The sequence below is a fragment of the Heterodontus francisci genome, chromosome 3, assembly GCF_036365525.1.
Source record: "Heterodontus francisci isolate sHetFra1 chromosome 3, sHetFra1.hap1, whole genome shotgun sequence".
NCBI lineage: Eukaryota > Metazoa > Chordata > Chondrichthyes > Heterodontiformes > Heterodontidae > Heterodontus > Heterodontus francisci.
In genome coordinates, this window is record NC_090373.1 from 107,235,322 (window position 1) to 107,259,123 (window position 23,802).

At 43.6% G+C, this 23,802-nt stretch overlaps 1 protein-coding gene across 1 annotated transcript in view; it reads right to left on the reverse strand.

The window, feature by feature from the left end:
- Window positions 1-23,802, reverse strand: part of smpdl3a (sphingomyelin phosphodiesterase acid like 3A) — a 73,401-nt gene that overhangs the window by 33,209 nt on the left and 16,390 nt on the right. The window contains exons 2-4 of the mRNA XM_068025377.1: window positions 19,011-19,224; window positions 8,741-8,885; window positions 6,087-6,183 (exon numbers count right to left, since the gene is read on the reverse strand). Of these exons, the coding sequence (XP_067881478.1) occupies window positions 6,087-6,183; window positions 8,741-8,885; window positions 19,011-19,224 (456 nt within the window). The remainder of the gene's footprint in view (window positions 1-6,086; window positions 6,184-8,740; window positions 8,886-19,010; window positions 19,225-23,802) is intronic.

Below are 23,802 nucleotides of genomic sequence, written 5' to 3' on the forward strand. Positions count from 1 at the left end.
ATAAAAGTCAGGGATCTCAAGAGGCCAGAAATAGATGAGTGCAGATATCCCGGAGGGTTGTGGGGCTGGAAGAGATTGCAGAGATAGGGAGGGTTGAGACCATGGAGGGATTTGAAAACAAGGATGAGGAATTTAAAATCAAGACCTTGCTTGACTGGAAGCAAATGCAGGTCAACAAGCACAGAGTGATAGGTGAATGGTACTTGATGCGGATTTAGACATGGGTAGCAGTGTTTTAGATGACCTTAAGTTTACAGAGGGTAAAATGTGGGAGACCTGCCAGGAGTTGATCAAATCTAGAGATAGCAAAGGCATAAACGAGAGTTTCAGCAGATGAGCTGAAACGTGGCAAAGTCGGGCGATGTCAGAGGTGGAAATAGGTGGTCTTAGTGATGGCGTGAATGTGTGTTTGGAAGCTCATCTCTGGGTCAAATGAGTCACCAAGAACAGACGGGCTTAATCTCAAACTGTTGCCACAAAGGGTTGGAGTCAGTAGCTAGGGAGCAGAATTTGCAGCAGGGACCGTAAATGATGGCTTCAGTCTTCCTAATATTTAATTGGAGGAAATTTCTGCTCATCCATTACTGGATGTTGGATAAGCAGTCTGATAATTTAGCAACAGTGGAGTCGTCGAGTGAGGTGGTGGTGAGATAGAGTTGGGTGTGAAAACTAACGTTGTGCTTTTGGATGATGTCACTGAGGAACAGCATGTAGATGAGAAATAGGAGGGGCCAAGGATAGATCCATCAGAAAAACATATTTGGTCATTATCACATAGTTTTTGTGGGAGTTTGCTGTGTGCAAAATTGGCTACCATGTTTTCTGCATTACCACAGTGATTACACTTCAAAAAAGTTCTTAACTGACTGTAAAGTGCTTTGAGACATCTGGTGGTTGTGAAAGATATAAATGCAAGTCGGAGTGCAGACTGCAAGCTGAGTGTGCAGATTCGAGTTTGGTGAGTGGGGACTTTAAATGTTGTTATCTTTATAAAAGTCTAGTCTGCAGTTAGCATTTAACTGGGATTTACTCTCCAGATAAAGTAGGGTTAAGAAAGTAAAGTAAGTTTCTTACAGTCTTAGGCAGGGATTAACAGGCTCTACTGCAGAGTAGCTGATTAGTTAAGTAGCTGACCAGTCATATCTGGTTGCTGCAATTTTAGCTTCAAAAGGGATAAATACAGAGGTCTTGGTACAACCTGCAAATGGTGTGCAGATTGCAAGCTGAATGCGGAGATTCGAGTTTGGTGAAGGGGGAGGAGGTGCTTCACTTTTCTACTTTTTTCATACATTTCTAACCCTCTAGTATTTGGTTCCCACTTCGGTGCAGTGGAAGGAGCTGTTTGGTGGTAATAGAGCATGGCTACCCGACCCGAACGCAACCAGACCCAACGACATAAATTGGGTTCAGGTTGGCTCGGGTCTCTCGTCCGGGTCCGGCATTTGGGCTGGGTCGGACACAGTGCTGTCTTTTGCTCAGGGAGGGAAAGGGAAGTAAGCTTCAAAATTTGAACAGCCGGGACGTCAAGGCGGGAAACGTGGATCTGGACTCCGCACTAATCTGCCTCCATCTGCACGAATAGCCTGCTGTTGGAACGCAGGATCACAACATTTGGACAAGGCAGAGCACAACCTCTTTGATATAATTAACTTCATTCTGGTAGTCGGGTCGGGTCAGGCATGGGAAAAAAAAAAATCAAAGGACTCAGGCCCGGGTCGGGTTCGGGTTGGATATGGTCGGGTCGGGTCGGGCCTGGCCCGTGTCGGGTTTCAATTGTATATGCGAGCAGGCCTTTACCTGCTAAGCTATTCTACTTACAATAAATAGACTGTAAAGTTAAAGTATGGCAGGGCAGCTCTACCGAGTGCAATGTATATTCTGCTATACGTGGAAAGACATGGCCGCACCACGTGTCCTAGACGAACACATCTGCAGGAAGTGTCACTGGCTGCAGAAGCTTGAGCTCCGGGTTTTGGAACTCGAGCGGCGGCTGGAGTCACTGTTGTGCATCCGCGAGGCGGAGGACTACGTGGATAGGACGTTTAGGGAGGTGGTCACACCACAGGTTAGAAGTATGCAGGCAGATTGGGAATGTGTGACTGCCAGGCAGTCTAAGAGAACCAGGCAGATAGTGCAGGAGTCCCCTGAGATGATCTCACTCGCTAATCGGTTTTCCATTTTGGATACAGCTGAGAGTGATGGTTCCTCAGAGGAGTGCAGTCACAGCCAAGTTTGTGGCACCACAGGTGGCTCAGCTGCACAGGAGGGAAGAGGAGTGGAAGAGCAGTAGTGACAGGGGACTCGTGAGTTAGGGGAACAGACAGGTGTTTATGCAGCAGTAACCGTGACTCCAGGATGGTGTGTTGCCTCCCTGGTGCCAGGGTCAAGGATGTCATGGAGCAGCTGCAGCACATTCTTCTGGGGGAAGGGAACAGCAAGAGGTCGTGGTCCACATCGGTACCAATGACATAGGCAAGAAGGGGGATGAAGTCCTGAAAGCAAATTTTAGGGAGCTAGGAAGGAGATTAAAAAGCAGGACCTCAAAAGCAGTAATCTTAGGATTATTCCCAGTCCCACATGCAAGTGAGCATAAGAATATGAGAACCGAGCGATTGAACATATGACTGGAGAACTGGGGTAAGAGGGAGGGCGTCAGATTTCTGAGACATTGGGACCGGTCCTGGGGCAGGTGGGACCTGTACAAGATGGAGGGGTTGCATCTTAGCAGGACTGGGACGAATATCCTTGCAGGGAGATTTGCTAGTGCTGTTGGGGAGGGTTTAAACTAAATTGTCAGGGGGATGGGAACCTGAGAGGGAGCTCAGATTGGAGAGAAGCAAAACTGGTAACTTGTCAGGGGTGTGGGAACCAGGAGCAAGTATTAGAGAGGAATACCAAGATGCACAGAACACTCGGGGAGATGGATAGCACAAGAGTAGGGAATAGTACATTATTAGGTGGGGTCAGAGTAAGGGAGAAAGCAATAAAGTCTAAATCAGGGTTAATGTGCATGTATGTGAATGCACAGAGTGTGGTTAATAAGACTGGTGAGGTACAGGCACAGATTGCCATGTGGAAATATGATGTTGTGGCTATAACAGAGACCTGGCTCAAAGAATGGCAGGACTGGGTGTTAAATATTCCTGGATACAAGGTGTTCAGGAAAGATAGGAAAGGGATGGGATAGGGCGGGGTGGCAGTATTGATTAAGGAGAGGATTGCAGTGCTGGAGAAAGAGCATGTCCTAGAGGGTCAAGGACAGAATCAATTTGGCTAGAGCTAAGGAACAAAAAGGTGCAGTTACATTGCTCGGTGTTGTCTATAGGCCACCAGCTAGTGGGAAGGACGTGGAGGAACAAATTTGCAAGGAAATTCTAGAAAGGTGCAAAAATTATAGGGTAGTTATAATGGGGGACTTGAATTATCCAAACATAGACTGGGATAATAGTAGTGTAAAGGGCAGTGAGAGGCAAGAGGTCATAAAGTGTGTTCAGGAAAATTTCCTACAACAGTATGTTGCTAGTCCAACGAGAAAGGAGGCACTACTAGACCTGGTTCTTGGGAATGAGGTGGGCCAAGTGGATCAAGTATCAGTAGGAGAGCATTTAGCGATAGCGATCATTGTAACATAAGGTATAGGCTGACTAGCAAAGAGCAATCCAGGGTAAGAATAATGAAATGGGGGAAGACTAACTTCAATTGGGTAAGAATGGAGCTGGGGCGAATAAATTGGAGTCAAAGGCTGGCAGGAAAACCAGTAGAACAATGGGCTACCTTCAAAGAAGAGATAGTTCGGGCACAGTCAAGGTATGTTCCCTCGAAAGGGAAAGGTAAGACAAACAAATCCAGAGCTCCCTGACAAAGGAGGTAGCGATTAAGATAAAGAAGAAAAAGTGCGTTTATGACAGATGCCAGGTAGAAAATATTATTGAGAACCAGGATGAATACAGAAGGTCCAGAGGGGAAGTGAAAAAGCAAATAAGAGAAGGAAAGAGAGAGCATGAAGAGAGACTAGCAGCTAGCATTAAAGAAAATCCCAAATTTTTCTGTAGGCATATAAATAGGATAAGGGTGGTAAAAGGAGGATTAGGGACCAGAAAGGGGATTTACACATGGAGGCAGAAGGCATAGCCGAAGTATTTAAATGAATACTTTGCATCTGCCTTTACCAAGGAAGAAGATGCAACCCAGGCAATTTATTTTTATTTTTTATTTAGAGATACAACACTGAAACAGGCCCTTCGGCCCACCGAGTCTGTGCCGACCATCAACCACCCATTTATACTAATCCTACACTAATCCCATGTTCCTACCACATCCCTACCTGTCCCTATATTTCCCTACCACCTACCTATACTAAGGGCAATTTATAATGGCCAATTTACCTATCAACCTGCAAGTCTTTGGCATGTGGGAGGAAACCGGAGCACCCGGAGGAAACCCACGCAGACACAGGGAGAACTTGCAAACTCCACACAGGCAGTACCCAGAATTGAACCCGGGTCGCTGGAGCTGTGAGGCTGCGGTGCTAACCACTGCGCCACTGTGCCGCCCCAATGTTGAAAGAGGAGTTAAGTCAGACACAGCAGGGATTTAAACTGATAAAAAAAATTAGATAGGCTGTCTGTACTTAAAGTGGATAAAACACCAGGGCCGGATGAGATGCATCCAAGGATACTGAGGGAAGTGAGGGTGGAAATCGCAGAGGCACTGGCCATCATTTTTCAGTCTTCCTTAGACTTGGGGGTGGTGCCAGAGGACTGGAGAATTGCAAATGTTACACCCTTGTTCAAAAAAGGGTGTAACGATAAGCCCAGCAATTACTGGCCAGTCAGTTTAACTTCGGTGGTGGGAAAACCTCTCAAAAATAATTCCGGACAAAATCAATAGTCACATGGACAAATGCGAGTTAATTAAGGAAAGCCAGCATGGATTTCTTAAGGGAAAATCATGTTTAACTAACTTGCTGGAGTCTTTTGAGGAGGTAACAGAGAGGCTTGATGAGGGCAATGCTGTTGATGTGGTGTACATGGACTTTCAAAAGGCATTTGATACAGTGCCACACAACAGACTTGTGAGCAAATTTGTAGCTCGTGGGAAAAAAAAAAAGGGATGGTAGCAACATGGATACGAAATTGGCTGAGAGACAGGAAACAAAGAGTAGTGATTAATGAATGTTTTTCGGGCTGGAGGAAGGTTTGTAGTGGAGTTCCCGAGGGATCAGTGTTGGGACCCTTGCTTTTCCTGGTCTATATTAATGACCTGGACCTTGGTGCACAGGGCACAATTTCAAATTTTACAGATGATACGAAACTTGTAAGCATTGTGAACTGTGAGGAGCATAGTGTAGAACTTCAAAAGGACACAGACAAGTTAGTGGAATGGGCAGATAGGTGCCAGATGAAGTTCAATGCAGAGAAATATGAAGTGATTCATTTTGGTAGGAAGAACATGGAGAGACAATATAGAATAAAGGGTACAATTCTAAAGGGGGTGCAAGAGCAGAGGGACCTAGGTGTATATGTGCATAAGTCATTGAAGGTGGCAGGACAGGTTGAGAGAGTGGTTAATAAAGCATATAGTCTCCTGGGCTTTATTAATAGGGGCATACAGTACAAGAGCAAGGAGGTTATGTTGAACTTGTATAAGACACTAGTCTGGCCTCAGCTGGGCTTTGGCCAAGTAATACAGGGGCGGGACGTGAGGAAGAACTTTTTAATGCAGTGAGTAGAACTGCTGCCTACGAAGATGGTGGGAGTAGACACTATCAATGATTTCAAAACAATATTAGATGGGCACTTGAGGGAAATAAACTTGCAAGGCTACGGGAATGACTGGATTGCTCTACAGAGAGCCAGCATAGACTCTGTGGGCCGAAAGGCCTCCTGTGCCATTACAACTCTATGACACTTTATTGGGATGGCGCTGCAAGTATGTGTGATCAAGTTACATTTGGCAAGATATTTTGAAGAAGGAAATACACATAGGTAACTTTAAAAAGCAATTATGAATGACATTTTACAGTTAAATAGGATTTCCCTTTTCAATTATAACCACAATACAAGCAACAATAATCAAATTTTAACCTTTTAGCAAGGTCCTACGTGCATCACGTGTCAACCACTGTTTCCACATGTCAGCTGCAGCATTGTAAACGTCACTCATATTAACAGGAAGCTGGTCCTAACAAAATAAAGGAAAACAGACAATTTTAATGTAAATATTATAGGGGTTCTTGTTTTATTTTCTCTTCTGTTCCTCAGCTCTTCTGCTGAAGATGCCGACATTTGCTGGGATATAAAAACAAGAAATGCTGGAATCACTCAGCAGGTCTGGCAGCATCTGTGGAAAGAGAAGCAGAGTTAACGTTTCGGGTCAGTGACCCTTCTTCGGAACTGACAAATATTAGAAAAGTCACAGATTATAAACAAGTGAGGTGGGGGTGGGGCAAGAGATAACAAAGGAGAAGGTGCAGATTGGACCAGGCCACATAGCTGACCAAAAGGTCACGGAGAAAAGGCAAACAATATGTTAATGGTGTGTTGAAAGACAAAGCATTAGTACAGATTAGGTGTGAATACACTGAATATTGAACAGCAGCAAGTGCAAACCTGAAGAAAAACAACCTGAAAAAAAACAGTGGGTAAGCAAACTGAACAAACTAAGATGAAATGAAATAAATGCAAAAAAAGATTGTAAAAAATGTAAAAAGGAATGTAAAAAAAAAAGGAAGAAAAAATAGCTAAAAATGAAAGTAAAATGGGGGGCTGTCATGCTCTGAAATTATTGAACTCAATGTTCAGTCCGGCAGGCTGTAGTGTGCCTAATCGGTAGATGAGATGCTGTTCCTACATCAACGCAAGCTCGAGGAACAGCATCTCATCTACCAATTAGGCACACTACAGCCTGCCGGACTGAACATTGAGTTCAATAACTTCAGAGCATGACAGCCCCCCATTTTACTTTCATTTTTAGTTATTTTTTCTTTTTTTTTTACTTTTTTACATTTTTTACTATCTTTATTTGCATTTATTTCATTTCATCTTAGTTTGTTCAGTTTGCTTACCCACTGTTTTTTTCAGGTTGTTTTTCTTCAGGTTTGCACTTGCTGCTGTTCAATATTCAGTGTATTTACACCTAATCTGTACTAATGCTTTGTCTTTCAACACACCATTAACATATTGTTTGCCTTTTCTCCGTGACCTTTTGGTCAGCTATGTGGCCTGGTCCAATCTGCACCTTCTCCTTTGTTATCTCTTGCCCCACCCCCACCTCACTTGTTTATAATCTGTGACTTTTCTAATATTTGTCAGTTCCGAAGAAGGGTCACTGACCCGAAACGTTAACTCTGCTTCTCTTTCCACAGATGCTGCCAGACCTGCTGAGTGATTCCAGCATTTCTTGTTTTTGTTTCAGATTTCCAGCATCCGCAGTATTTTGCTGGGATATAGTTCTGTCAAATGGCCATTCTGCTCGTGAGCTGAGATAAGGTGCGTGAACAGCATCACAGCCAAGCACTATTTTCAACTAATGACTGCACATCTGTGCTTTTCAGCAGGAGTCATTGAATAGGAATCAGTGGAGGAAATTCCAACTTGTATTTATCCCAGCATAAAGGTTTGCCTAAGTCAATTGCAGTATTCCAACTCTTGTCCCAACTGGAACAGTCCAAGACTACCTTACTGAGGCACAAATTAGTGAAACCTGGGACCTTCTGGTCTGTAGGGATCGTCAGTCAATTGACCATCAGGAAAACCAATACCATTGTGATTCAAACCAATAATTACAAGAAGAATTGTTTTCTGCTACTCCAACAAGTGCATTTTTCTCATCAGTTGTCTAATTTTCTCATCAAAGCAAAGGATGATAGCATTAGGGAATGGAACACTTCTCTATTTCAAATATCTAGTTTTAGCATCAAACACAATCAGCTCAGATAAAGCACACCTGGAAGCAGAGTAAATCACCCTTTATTTTGATGAACAATGTGCCTTACCCTCAATAGCAGAACCACCAGCATGTGTAAAGATTGCCCAATCAACAGCCTGCTTGATAGGGGTGTGGACTGGAGAAATCAGACTTTACAACATCTTTGTTTTTTTTTTAAGTGATTCATCTTAAATCAGCAGAGAATTGGAAGCACTGTGAATTGGACACACTGACCTCTTTGACCAATTTCCTGATCTACACTGCTGTTTTTCACTGGAAGTTTCACCCTTCAATATTTACCATATTGAATAATCCTTGTTGGCAGAGAAGTTGGAACATTTGCTACATAAAAGTCTGGCTAATTATTTTTCTCCCAAAAATGTATATTTTTACTTTATCAAAGTTCCTGAATTTTAGCAACTTGTTCAAAATCAGGCATTAAAAAAATCATCCTTGAAAGCTGTTAATAATGAATCCAAAATGACCTGCTCAGTAATCTCAGTTGTAAATTTTGTTGATTTGTAACAAAACATATAAATTGAACAGTGACATTATTTTCCATTCTTAATACTTTTTTTTTTGTTCCAACACATTCTGCCTAATGATATTTGGTAATTTTAAGTAGCTGGGCTGGACCATGCATTTGTTTTTACCCAAAACAGCTGCTAAGGCTTTCAATATCCTTCTTATGTATATAAATACAAGTATATAACACCCATATAAAATAGCTGTATATGTTTATGTAAAGCACTATATTGTATTATATGTTATACTATGTTCCTTTCATAACAATATTGAACTAAGCTACTACCTGTGGCCAGTAGTCATGGTTTCCCAATGCAGGAAAAACCTGTAGATCTTCAAAGCATTCATGGATAGTCTGTGTCATATTATGGAGGATGTCAATCACAATTTTTGTAGAAAGCTTTGCTTCTGGTACATGGGGAGGACTATCTCTACAATAGCAAAAGAAAACCAAAAACAACAATGATAGAAAGTGTCCATGGAATTGGAGTGCTCAATATTTTGATAATCAAACTGCAGCAACAGTTAACCATTTACAGGACCAATTTATAACATATTGAAAATGCTGAGTAGGTCACAACATTCCATTTCAAAATGCATTCCAAATTCAGGCTCTGTTAACGGTAAAGTTCATTTTCCAAAGTAATTAAGTGGTCCTATTGCAAAGTAATGCCAGCCTTGTCTCAGTGGTAGCAATCACACCTCTGAGTCAGAAGGTTGTGGGATCCAGTACCACTGGAGAGACTTGAACACATAATCTGAGCTGACACTTCAGTGAAGTACTGAGCAAGTGCTGGAGAGGTCATCAATCAGATGAGGTGTTAAATCAAGGCTCCATCTGCTTGCTCAGGTGAACATCAAAGATCTCATGGCATTAATCAAACAAGAGTAGGGGAGTTCTCCTTGGTGACCTGGTCAATATTTATCCTTCAACCAACATCACTAAAAGCAGGTTAACTGGTCATTATATCATTGTGGTGTGGAACCATGCCGTGTGCAAATTGGCTGCCACATTCCCGACATTCCAACAGTGATCGGACTTTAGAAGTATTTCACTAATGTCCTTTAGGGAAGGAAATTTGCTGTCCTTACCTGGTCTGGCCTACATCTGACACCAGAACCACAGCAATGTGGCTGACTCTTATATGCCCTCTGAAATGGCCTAGCAAGCCACTCAGTTGTATCTAACTGCCACAAAGTCAATAAAAAAGAATGAAACTGGATGCACCACCCGGCATCGACCTAGGCACCGGAAACGGAAAAGGCAAATGGTCTTTGTCGACTCTGCAAAGTCCTCCTTACTAACATCTGGGGGCTCGTGCAAAAGTTGGGAGAGCTGTCCCGCAGACTAGTCAAGCAGCAGCCTGACTTAGTCTCACATCAAGCGGCACTTGTTCAGCAATAACCTGCTCGGTGATGCTCAGTTTGGGTTCCGCCAGGGCCACTTAGCTCCTGACCTCATTACAGCCTTGGTTCAAACATGGACAAAAGAGCTGAACTCAAGAGGTGAGGTGAGGTGAGAGTGACTGCCCCTGACATCAAGGCAGCATTTGACCGAATATGGGTATCAAGGAGCCCTAGCAAAACTGAAGTTAATGAGAATCAGGGGGAAAACTCTCCGCTGGTTAGAGTCATAGCTAGCGCAAAGGGAGATGGTTGTGGTTGTTGGAGGTCAATCATCTGAGCTCCAGAACATCACTGCAGGAGTTCCTCAGGGTAGTGTCCTAGGCCTAACCATCTTCAGCTGCTTCTTCAATGGCCTTCCTTCAATCATAAGATCAGAAGTGGGAATGCTCGCAGATGATTGCACAATGTTCAGCACCATTCGCAACTCCTCAGATACTGAAGCAGTCCGTGTAGAAATGCAGCAAGACCTGGACAATTTCCAGGTTTGGGCTGATAGGTGGCAAGTAACATTTGTGCCACACAGCTGTGTCAGGCAATGACCATCTCCAACAAGAGAGAATCTAACCATCTCCCCTTGACATTCAATGGCATTACAATCACTGAATCCCCCACTAACAACATCCGAGGGGCTACCATTGACCAGAAACTGAACTGGAGTAGCCATATAAATACCGTGCCTACAAGAGCAGGTCAGAGGCTAGGAATCCTGCAGCAAGTAACTCGCCTCCTGACTCCCCCTGTCCGCTATCTACAAGTCACAAGTCAGGAGTGTGATGGAACACTCTCCACTTGCCTGGATGGGTGCAAGTCCAACAACACTCAAGAAGCTCGACACCATCCAGGACAAAGCAGCCCGCTTGATTGGCACCCCATCAACAAACATTCACTCCTTCCACCACCAACACACAGTGGCAGCACTGTGTACCATCTACAAGATGCACTGCAGCAACGCACCAAGGCTCCTTAGATAGCACCTTCCAAACCCGCAACCTCTACCAATTAGAAGGACAAGGGCAGCAAATGCATGGGAACACCACCACCTGCATGTTCTCCTCCAAGTCACACACCATCCTGACTTGGAACAATATCCCTGTTCCTTAACTGTCGCTGGGTCAAAATCCTGGAACCCCCTTCCTAACAGTACTGTGGGTGTAGCTATCTCCCATGGACTGCAGCAGTTAAATATATATTTTAATTTTTTTCCAACTTTCACCACATGGACAGCTCATTGATTAACCAGCCCCCAGATAGATATTACCTGAAGAAGGGTCACTGACTTGAAACGCTAACTCTGCTTCTCTCATCACAGATGCTGCCAAACCTGCTGAGTATTTCAGCATTTGTTGTTTTTATCCCAGATATATATTCATTAGCTGCAACTTCCCATCATGTATCGGCTCCTACATGTGACACTAGACTTTGCTCCTGACATGCCTAGCCTATCCCCTCCAGCCTTGCATCTTGCTCTCTTCCGAATGAATTAGTTGGCTCTAATTTATACTGTGCCCTAGCACATAAGTAGCCACCTCTAAACACAGCGTCATTGAGCGGAACAATCAAACGGAAACTCCCAGGGGATTGGAACTGGGAAGGGAGATCTTGCATCGATGGCAACCTTCTCACCCAACTGAGCAGCAATATGAGCCACAGAATCCAATGCTCTTCATCCACCCTGCCTCCCCCGCCCCCGAAACACCCCACCCAGAACCCACCACCCCAAGCTGTAAAGTCAGCTATGGGCCAAATCTGAGCCTGTGGTCACAAAGTAAAAGCAAAATACTGCAGATGCTGAAAATATGAAATAAAAACAGAAAGTGCTGGAAATACTCAGCAGGTATGGCAGCATCTGTGGAGAGACAAGCAGAGTTAACGTTTCAGGTCAGTGACCTTTCATCAGAACTGGCAAAGAACAAAGAATAGTACAGCACAGGAACAGGCCATTCGGCCCTCCAAGCCTGCACCGATCTTGATGCCTGCCTAAACTAAAACCTTCTGCACTTCCGGGGCCCATATCCCTCCATTCCCTTCCTATTCATGTATTTGTCAAGATGTCTCTTAAACGTCGCCATCGTATCTGCTTCCACCACCTCCCCTGGCAGCAAGTTCCAGGCACTCACCACCCTCTGTGTAAAAAACTTGCCTCGCACATCCTCTCTAAACTTTGCCCCTCGCACCTTAAACCTATGTCCCCTAGTAACTGACTCTTCCACCCTGGGAAAAAGCTTCTGACTATCCACTCTGTCCATGCCACTCATAACTTTGTAAACCTCTAACATGTCGCCCCTCCACCTCCGTCGTTCCAGTGAAAACAATCAGAGTTTTTCCAACCTCTCCTCATAGCTAATGCCCTCCAGACCAGGCAACATCCTGGTAAACCTCCTCTGTACCCTCTCCAAAGCCTCCACGTCCTTCTGGTAGTGTGGCGACCAGAATTGCACACAATATTCTAAGTGTGGCCTAACTAAAGTTCTGTACAGCTGCAGCATGACTTGCCAATTTTTATACTCCATGCCCCGACCGATGAAGGCAAGCATGCCGTATGCCTTCTTGACTATCTTATCCACCTGCATTGCCACTTTCAGTGACCTGTGGACCTGTACGCCCAGATCTCTCTGCCTGTCAATACTCTTAAGGGTTCTGCCATTTACTGTATACCTCCCACCTGCATTAGACCTTCCAAAATGCATTACCTCACATTTGTCCGGATTAAACTCCATCTGCCATTTCTCCACCCAAGTCTCCAACCGATCAATATCCTGCTGTTTCCTCTGACAATCCTCATCATTATCCGCAACTCCACCAACCTTTGTGTCGTCCGCAAACTTACTCATCAGACCAGCTACATTTTCCTCCAAATCATTTATATATACTACAAACAGCAAAGGTCCCAGCACTGATCCCTGCGGAACACCACTAGTCACATCCCTCCATTCAGAAAAACACCCATCCACTGATACCCTCTGCCTTCTAAGACAGAGCCAGTTCTGTATCCATCTTGCCAGCTCACCTCTGATCCCGTGTGACTTCACCTTTTGTACCAGTCTGCCATGAGGGACCTTGTCAAAGGCTTTACTGAAGTCCATATAGATAACATCCACTGCCCTTCCTTCATCAATCATCCTTGTCACTTCCTCAAAAAACTCAATCAAATTAGTAAGACACGATCTCCCCTTCACAAAACCATGCTGCCTCTCGCTAATAAGTTCGTTTGTTTCCAAATGGGAGTAAATCCTGTGCCGAATAATCCTCTCTAATAGTTTCCCCACCACTGACTTAAGGCTCACCGGCCTATAATTTCCTGGATTATCCTTGCTACCCTTCTTAAACAAAGGAACAACATTGGCTATTCATTAGTCCTCTGGGATCTCACCTGTAGCCAATGAGGATGCAAAGATTTCTGTCAAGGCCCCAGCAATTTCCTCCCTTGCCTGCCTCAGTATTCTAGGGTAGATCCCATCAGGCCTTGGGGACTTATCTACCTTAATGCTTTGCAAGACACCCAACACCTCCTCCTTTTCGATAATGAGATGACTGAGACTATCTGCACTCCCTTCCCTCGGCTCATCATCCACCAAGTCCTTCTCTTTGGTGAATACTGATGCAAAGTACTCATTTAGTACCTCGCCCATTTCCTCTGGCTCCACACATAGATTCCCATCTCTGTCCTAGAGTGGGCCAACCCTTTCCCTGGTTACCCTCTTGTTGCTCTTTATATATGTATAAATAACCTTGGGATTTTCCTTAATCCTGTTTGCCAATTACTTTTCATGATCCCTTTTAGCCCTCCTAACTCCTTGCTTAAGTTCCTTCCTACTGTCTTTATATTCCTCAAGTGCTTCGGCTGTTCCTAGCCTTCCAGCCCTTACAAATGCTTCCTTTTTCTTTTTGATTCGGCTCACAATATCCCGCGTTATCCAAGGTTCCCAAAACTTGCCAAACTTGTCTTTCTCCCTCACAGGAAACATGCTGGTCCTGGATTCTAATCAGCTGATGTTTGAAAGACTCCCACATGTCAGATGTTGATTTACCCTCAAACAGCCGCCCCCAATCTAAATTCTTCAGTTCCTGCCTAATATAATTAGCCTTCCCCCAATTTAGCACCTTCAGCCGAGGACTACTCTTATCCTTATCCACAAGTACCTTAAAACTTATGGAATTAAGGTCACTGCTCCCGAAATGCTACCCCACTGAAACTTCGACCACGTGGCCAGGCTCATTCCCCAATACCAGGTCCAGAATGGCCCCATCCCTGGTTGGACTATCTACATACTGTTTCAAGAAGCCCTCCTGGATGCTCCTTACAAATTCTGCCCCATTCAAGCCCCTAGCACTAAGTGAGTCCCAGTCAATATAGGGGAAGTTAAAATCACCCACCACTACAACCCTGTTACCTTTACATCTTTCCAAAATCTGTCTACATATCTGCTCCTCTACCTCCCGCTGGCTGTTGGGAGGCCTGTAGAAAACCCCCAACATCGTGACTGCACCCTTCCTATTCCTGAGCTCCACCCATATTGCCTCACTGCACGACCCCTCCGAGGTGTCCTCTCGCAGTACAACTGTGATATTCTCCTTAACAAGTAATGCAACTCCCCCACTATTCCGCCTGAAGCTTCTAAATCCTGGAACATTTAGCTGCCAATTCTGTCCTTCCCTCAACCAAGTCTCTGTAATAGCAACAACATCATAGTTCCAAGTACTAATCCAAGCTCAAAGTTCACCTGCCTTACGTGTTATACTTCTCGCATTGAAACAAATGCACTTCAGACCACCAGTCCCGCTGTGCTCAGCAACATCTCCCTGCCTGCTCTTCCGCTTAGTCCTACTGGCCTTATTTACTGTGTCCTCCTCATTTATTTCACTCGTTGTCCTACTGCTCTGGTTCCCACTCCCCTGCCACACTAGTTTAAAGGTTAGAAAAGAACTAGGTTTTCAGCAAGTGAAGTGGGGGAGGGGGCGTGGGGTTGGTGGGGAAGAGAACAAAAGGAGAGGTGTGTGGTAGGGCAGAGGGCAGGAGAGGTTAAATAACAAGCCGTTCTGGGACAAAGGCAAACAGCATGTTAATGCATGTGGTGAAAGACAAAGTATTAGCCCAGAGAGAATGTTAATAGCGGAATAATGAGCAGCTCTGTCTACGTGAAAAACAGGCACAAAAAATAAAATAAATGGCCAAAATGCTCTGAAATTATTGACCTCCATATTCAGTCTGCAAGGCTGTAGAATGCCTAATTGAAAGACCAGGTGCTGCTCCATTAGTTTACTGTGATGTTCACTGGAACATTGCAGCAGACCAAGGACAGACATGTGGGCATGAGAGCAGTGGGGAGATGTTGAAGTGGCCAGCAACCAGAAGCTTGGGGTCATGCTTTCAGACTGAGTGGAGGTGTTCCACAAAGCGGTCACCCAATATGCATTTGGTCTCCCCAATATAGAGGCGATCTCATTATGAGTAACGAATACAGTATACTAAATTGAAGAAAGTACAAGTAAATCACTGCTTCATCTGGAAGGAGTGTTTGGGGCCTTGGATGGTGAGGAGAGAGGCGGTGAAAGGCCAGGTTTTACACCTCCTGTGATTGCATGGGAAGATGCCATGGGAAGGTGACGAGGTGCTGGGGGTGATGGAGGAGTGGATCAGGCTGTTGCGGAGGGAACGATCCCTTCAGAATGCTGACAGGGGAAGGGGGATGTTTGGTGGTGGCATCATGCTGGAGGTGGTGGAAATGGCAGAGGATAATCCTTTGGATGTGGAGGTTGGTGGGGTGAAACGTGAGGACAAGGGGAACCCTGTCGCGGTTCTGGGAGGGAGGGGAAGGGGTGAGGGCAGGAGTGCAGGAGATAGGTGGGACACAGTTCAGGGCCCTGTCAATCACAGTGTGGGGGGGGGAATCCTCAGTTGAGGAAAAAGGAAGACATGTCAGAAGCACTGTTGTGGAAGGTTGCATCATCAGAACAGATGCATTGGAGACAGAGAAACTGGGAGAATGGAATGGAGTCCTTAAAGGAAACAGTATGTGAGGAAGTGCAGTCAAGGTAGCAGTGGGAGTCAGTGGGCTTAAAATGAATACTAGTAGACAGCCTAACCCAGAGATGGAAACAGAGAAGTCGAGGAAGGGAAGGGAAGTGTCGGAAATAGACCACGTAAAGGTGAGAGAAGGGTGGAAATTGGCAGCAAAGTTGATGAAGTTTTCCAGTTTTGTGCGAGAGCAGGAAACGGCACCGATACAGTCATAAATGTACAAATAATGTCAGGGTAAGACCTGAGGGAACAGAGTGCAGCAGGTTCGGAGGGAGACAGGTTAGATTGAGTGAGGGGAGCAGAGAAATTGAGACGGCTGATGTCACACCGAGAGTTCTCAATGAAAAGATCAAGAGTGGGTAACAGGCCAGAGGGAGCGGTCCAGGTGGAGGGAGAATACTGGAGGTGGGTGAAAGGGTCCGCTGGTTTGGGGGAGGACTCCTGGCCAAAGAAGTGGCCCGGAGGCGAAGGCGACAGAAGAAGTGTTCAACGTCATGCTGAGCACGAAATTCATTGAAGTGGGGGCGGAAGGAGATAAAACGGAGTCCTTTGATAAGTACAGAACGTTCAGTATCAGATGGGAAGGTCAAAGGGTATTGTGAATACATGGCAAGGGCTCAGATTAGGAGAAGGGATGGGGTCAGAGGGAAATGAAGGGGAAGAAGGATCTGGAGGGGCATTGGTACCCATGTGTTGCTGAAGCTTGCATTCCTGAACACCTGAAAGGAAGAGAAAGTTTTTTGTTAATGCGTCGGACAAGACGAAGGATGAAATGAAACGGTGGAGCAGAACAGCTTTGAGATAAGGTGAGGCGGGTGCTTCTGGAGAGAGGTCCAGTGTGTACATGTGGCGGCACATGGCACTGAGTGTGGATCTTGGGATGTGGCGAGAACAGCAGTCTGAGGAATGCTGTATTTCTTGTAAATACCTGCAATCCTGGGTGGATTCAAAACATGAAGGATAGAACTTTAGTTAGAATCCTCGTGGAATAAGTCGGAGCTGGAGATAGTCGCTGAGGAAGGAGATGTGGCTGTGAAAATGAGTTTTGGTAGACAATTTATCAACCACCAGGAGGGAAACAGAAAGCAATGAAGGTTAACTAGTTAAGAGACAAATAGAAATCCCTTCGGAGAGAAGAGCAGAACTTCTTCAAGGTAGGCATTCCTGGACGAGAAGTGTCAGTGAATTAAACACTAAAATGAAAGCAAAATACTGTAGATGCTGGAAATCTGAAATAAAAATAGGAAGTGCTAGAAATACTCAGCAGTTCAGGCACCATCTGTGGAGAAAGAAGCAGAGTTAACATTTCAGGTCTGTGACCTTTCATCAGAACTGGCAAAGATTAGAGAAGAATTAGGTGGTCACAAAGCCTGGCTGAGCAATTCTCCCTCACCTGTGACCCCCACCCCTGTTAAATTGTAACACTCAGTTAAAAGAAAAAGTCTGGTGCTATGGTAGGAAAACCATTGACAAAATTCTCTCCCCACACTACTAAGAGGAAAATACAATCCTGTGAGCAACTCACCACATTTCATCCAATCATCTGGTGAGATTAATTTCTTTGAACCCAGGTGAAAGGGTGATAACAACAATTATTCACCCATCCCCTTAGTCTCTTTGAACTAAACACTGCACTTGGTCTTGATTTCCCATATGTAACACCATGGGTGATTAATTCGTAGTCTATAAAAGTAAAAGTCCACAAAATTACAACATGGGAACAGTTCAGCCAAACTAGTCCGTTATTTATCCTCCATATGTGCAGTAGCTTAAACCCATGTGTTTTCATATTCTTCCTGCCCCTTTCTTTCAATCACCGATCTAATCTATTCATTAATGTTGACTTGTTCCCTGCTTCAACCACCAACTCCAGTAATGAACTCTACTGCATTTGTGTAAAAATTTATCCTGCCCTCTGTTCTAACTCTCTCACATTTAATGTTATAACCATGTTCTTTGTACTAAATCCCTTCAACTACTGGTAAGAGTTAATTTATCCCAAACCTTCATAATTTTAAACACCCCTATCAAATGACACCATAATCTCCTCTGTTTTACCAAAAACAGCCTGAATTTCATTTGTATTTCCTCATACAAGGCAGCATCCTTCCTATAGTTGAAGCTCAAACACTGCACTTTACTCCAACTGCGGTTTTACTATTATGTTTTTAAATAGAGATTCGCCATTACATGTTAACACTTATATTCTAGTCCCAGAACAGAATCTTGCGGCACATCTCTACCCACTTCCAATTACTTTTGAGATATTGGCCTTAACCCCTACTCTCTGTTGGCTCCCTTCTAACTGGTTTTTAATACAATTTTCTACCCCACCCCCAATACAAGCCACTTAATCTTCTCCAATAGTTTCTTGTGTTATCTTGTCAAAAGCTTTCTGAAAGTAAAGGCACACCACATCCACTTTTGTCAAGCAAGATCTTCCTTTCTGAAATCCATGTTGATTGTTTCTAATTATTTTCTATATATTTAGTAATTTTATCTCTAAAGAATCCAAAATCCTTCCTACCATCGATGCTAACCTGTACTACGTGGATTAAGACTGGCTCCTTGTTGAAAATGGGTTGTTACATTGTTTGCAGAGACAGGTCATTCACTCTTCCGAGAACCCTGGAATACAATTGCTAGGGCCTCTGACTTCTACCATTTCTCCCGGATAAGGAGAAAAGAAAGGACTTGCATTCATATAGTGCTTTTCATGAGCTCGGGCCATCCCGAAGCATTTCAAAGCCAATTAAGTATTTATAAAGGCTGGTCACTGTTGTGAAACATAGCAGTCAATTTGTGCACAGCAAGGTCCCACTAACAGCAAAAAGATAAATGATCAATTAAACTGTTTTAGTGGTGTTGGGGAAGAGGTAAATATTACCAAGGATATGGTGAGAACTCCATTGCTCTTCTTCAAATAGTTTCATGGAACTATTTGAAGTACAGTTGAGGGCATACAGGGTTTCAGTTTAACGTCTCATCCAAAAGACGGCTGTTCTGACAGTGCGGCATTCCCTCAGTACTGAAATAGATATAATTTTAGATATGACTGAAGGTTTTACATGCTGCTAGTATTTGGCAATAACATTCATTTTGTTCAGTTTGATGTAATGTCAATATTTACCCTGTCCATATCACAAAGGAAGGTTGAACTTTAGCATCTTTCATAAACTTAAAAGCAGACTGGATAAGATTATATGGTGAATCACATAGATAGTCTCCATAAGGTCCTGCATGTATTGCTGGGCGCCCACTTGATGAAAAGCAAACTTTGGTAGGATCATCTGACAAGTGATAGGTAGGGTCCAAATGCAAGTCAGTTACATGCCAGAATTGTCCTAACAGAAAAGAAAATGCAAAGATTAGCAGTTTGTCATAAAAAGTCCTGTCCTGCACAAATGTTAAATTCCAATAAATCAAACAATGAATCAAGCTATAAAAATATTTCATTTTTCACAGAATCGTTATAGCGCAGGAGGCCATTCGGCCCATCGTGTCTACACCGGCTCCCCGAAAGAGCAATTCCCTCAGTTCCATTCCCCTGCCTTCTCCCCATAACCCTGCATATTCTTCCTTTTCATATAACTGTCTAATTCCCTTTTGAATGCTTCATTTGACCCTGCCTCCACCACACTCTCAGGCAGAGCATTCCAAACCTTAACCACTCGCTGCGTGAAAAAGTTTTTCCTCATGTCACTTTTGCTTCTCTGACCAAATACTTTAAATCTGTGCCCTCTCGTTTTCAATCATTTCACGAGTGGGAACAGACTCTCTCTATCTACTCTGTCCAGACCCCTCATGATTTTGAATACCTCTATCAAATCACCACTCAGCCTTCTCTTCTCCAAGGAAAACCATCCTAACATCTCCAATCTATTTTCATAACTGAAATTTCTCATCCCTGGAACCATTCTCGTAAATCTTTTCTGTACTCTGTCCAATGCGCTCACGTCCTTCCTAAAGTGCGGTGCCCAGAACTGGACACAATACTCCAGCTGAGGCCGAACTAATGTCATATAGAAATTCAACATTACCTCCTTGCTCTTGTACTCTATGCCCTTATTAATAAAGCCCAGGATACTGTATGCTTTGTTAACCACTCTCTCAACCTGTCCTGCCAGCTGCAATGACTTATGCACATATACACCTAGGTCCCTCTGCTCTTGCACCCCCTTTAGAATTGTACCCTTTATTCTATATTGTCTCTCCATGTTCTTCCTATCAAAATTAATCACTTCATATTTCTCTGCATTGAACTTCATCTGCCACATGTCTGCCCATTCCACGAACTTGTGTTAAGACCAGGTGAGAAAGGTGTCTAGGGTTCCCTTTCCGCCTTCACCTGGTCTTACTGTAACAGAGTTTAATTTTAAACACACCATGTTTTGAGCTCCCCCTTGGTGAATCCTTGTTTACCACTTTTCAATTATAAGGCAAAGATATGAGCACAAACAGGTTTTCTTAGGTTTAAAGAAGAAAAAAGTAAAATTTATTACTTAAACTCAAATTCGGTTAACGCCGTGACCCACGCTTGCATGCATACGCGATATGCACATGCAAATAGAGACAGAAAAGAGAAGGAAAATAAAGTAAAGTTTGAGGCAATATCTGGAGTTTCTTGTTACTGTGCTTCGAGCTCACAGAGTCCTTTTGTAGGTAATTCTTGCTTTTCATTGGGGCCCAGTATTCTTCTTAAACCTTGTTCACTGTAGGAGACTTTTCTCTCTTGGGGTTCCTGTGTCTTCAATGGATTCCAAAGCTGGTGAGAACGAGATGACAGCAGACAGGAGAGGCTGTGTTGAGCCAGCCGCGAGAGGTCTTTTCAGTCCAGGAGCAAACATTTTCTTTTCTGCCAGTTTAAAACTCTGTAGCAAGCTCAAATTTTAAAAAAACTCAGGTGGCCCAGCAGGTTAGTCATATGACTAGCTAGTGTGACCACATCCGTTTGTGTATTCGGCTATCTTGGCAGTTAACCTGGACTGCGAGCACCTCCACCCTCAACGTCTGGTAATCAAAAGTCCACTGTGGTCTAAATTGGAGCAGGGATTAGTACCTTGTCCTTTCCAAGTACTGTCTCCTAATATGCAAAAATGTCTCTCCAGCCAAAAGATCCATTGTGTTTTTTTTAAAAACCAGTTCTTTCTTCGCTCCAGTAGCAGTTTAAAATTAATGTTCATATGGTGAAATTAATATTCCTGATTTTTGGCAGGTGGGGCCCTACATGACACTTGTCCATGTCCTTATGAAGTTTTACATTATCCTCCTCACTGTTCACAATGCTTCCAAGTTTTTTTATCATCTGCAAATTTTGAAATTGTGCCCTGTACACCAAGGTCTAGGTGATTAATATATATGAGGAAAAGCAAGGGTCCCAACACTGATCCCTGGGGAACTCCACTATAAACCTTCCTCCAGCTCGAAAAACATTCATTAATCACTACTCTTTGTTTCCTGTCACTCAGCTAATTTCATATTCATGTTGCTACCGTCCCTTTTATTGCACGAGCTACAAGTTTGCTCACAAGTCTGTTGTGTGGCACTGTATCAAATGCCTTTTAATTTCCTTTAATGCCAGCTGCCAGTATCTCTTCATGCTCTCTCTTTGCTTCTTTTATTTGCTTTTTCACTTCCCCTCTGGACTTTCTATATTCAGCCTGGTTCTCAATAGTACTTTCTACCTGGCATCTGTCATGAGCACACTTTTTCTTCTTTATCTTAAGTATTTCTAAAAAAAAAATAGAGATTGTGTACGTTTACTTACAGTTGCTTAATGAAGTCTACATTGTTGCTGGACCTATTTTGAAATATTAGAACCCATGCCTCAGCACACTGTGTACCCGTGAGCCACTACCCACTTGCTTTCTGAACATTCTGCTTCTGCTCCAGCTTCTCCCATCCTTCGTACATTTGTCCCTCTCCAACTGCATGCCGTAGCTTTTTCCTCCTTACCTTTCTTAATTAGCTTTCTCTGTTAAGGTGGTACCTCCACTTTTTAAAAAAATAAATGATGATCAAATTCATTTAAAAAAAACTGATCACAGAAATTAGATTTTGTGTCTAGGACAGCATAAGGTTGTGTCTAGATGTTGTTCTCTGCAAGATTACTTTACCTGAATCTAAAATGTAGCTCTGTATTAATAAGAGTGATGGACAGATGGGTTAGTTTCCAGAAGCTCAGTGTAGCATGTTATTTCCAGTCAACATTTCTCATTAAGGTGCTGACCTGTATGACAAATGGACACAAAGATGCTCGGATATCTAACCAGACAACTGAGCACCTTCAAATACTTGAGCTAAAAGTCAGTTGTGCAATATTCTATCACACTTACTCATATCCATAAGAGATGTTAAAGGAATTAGCAAAAAGAAAGGTGTAATGTGCAGAGCTTCATACAAAGTACACTGAAGATCAGACCCAACTGGTCATTCTCCTCCTTGAGTGACAGGAGGTGAGGGGGTGGAAAAAGTATCTTGGATCCAGTTGTCTCCAAGTTGACATGGGGGCAATTAGAAAGAAAAGACTGACCTGCATTTACATAGGGCTTTTTGAGACCACAGGAGATCCCAAAGCACTTTGTTGCACTGTAGGAAATGCAGCAGCCAATTTGTGCACAGCAAGCTCCCACAAACAGCAATGTGATAATGACCAGATAAGCTGTTTTTGTGATGTTGGTTGAGGGATGAATATTGTCTAGGACACTGGGGATAACTCCCCTCCTCTTTTTATTTATTTAGAGATACAGCACTGAAATAGGCCCTTCAGCCCACCGAGTCTGTGCTGACCAGCAACCACCCATTTATACTAACCCTACAGTAATCCCATATTCCCTATCACCTCCCTACACTTGGGGCAATTTACAACAGCCAATTTACCTATCACCTGCAAGTCTTTTGGATGTGGGAGGAAACCGGCGCACCCGGCGAAAACCCACGCAGACACAGGGAGAACTTGCAAACTCCGCACAGACAGTACCCAGAATCGAACCCGGGTCCCTGGAGCTGTGAGGCTGCGGTGCTAACTACTGCGCCACTGTGCCGCTCTTCTTCGAAATAGTGCGATGGGATCTTTTACGTTCAGCTGAGAGGGCCGACGTGGCCTCCGTTTAATGTTTCATCCAAAAGACAGCAACTCTGACAGTGCAGCACTCCCTCATTATTGCACTGGAAGTGATTAGAACTGAAGTGATTCTCTGTGCCAAACTAGTAATCCAATATTTGAGTAAGACAAATCTGCAGTATCCAGGGCACTATTTATCTTTCACTGGAAAGATCGTTCGTGTTCTCCATATAGTCTGTCCTACCACTGTGGCTCTTTTCTCCTTACTATTGATGCATCCCAGAAGAACACACACTTAACTGCACTACAATTTAATCTGTAGTACGCATTCAAATGTCGAAGTCTGACTTAATTACAGATCATGCAGTTTGATAATAGTTATGATTAGATATCCTAGTATCTTTTTGCCCATTTGTCACATAGGAAGTGTTGACAATAAAAATTACCATGCTACACTGAGCTTCTGGAAACGAACCCACCAGCGTGACACACTTAATACTACAAAGCAGCATGTCAACTGCAGAAAAAGTCCTCTCATACAGTCTGATACAAACATAATACTGCAGAGAAAAGCACTGGAGAGAGTTTTGTTTACAGCTTCCTCAACATACAAGTGCACACAATACAATCTTTTTTTTTTTATCTCTTTCTACATAATTTAGTAGCTCTTCTTGCCACTTAATCTAACTCAACAACAAAAAATTGAGCAACTGCAATATAAAACAGGAATTTAATGTAAATAATACAACTCACATTTATATAACACCTTTAATGTAGTGAAACACTTCAAGAGTTTATCAAACAGGACTTTAAAATTATGACATGTGACCAAAAACTTGGCCAGTGAGCTAGGTTTTAA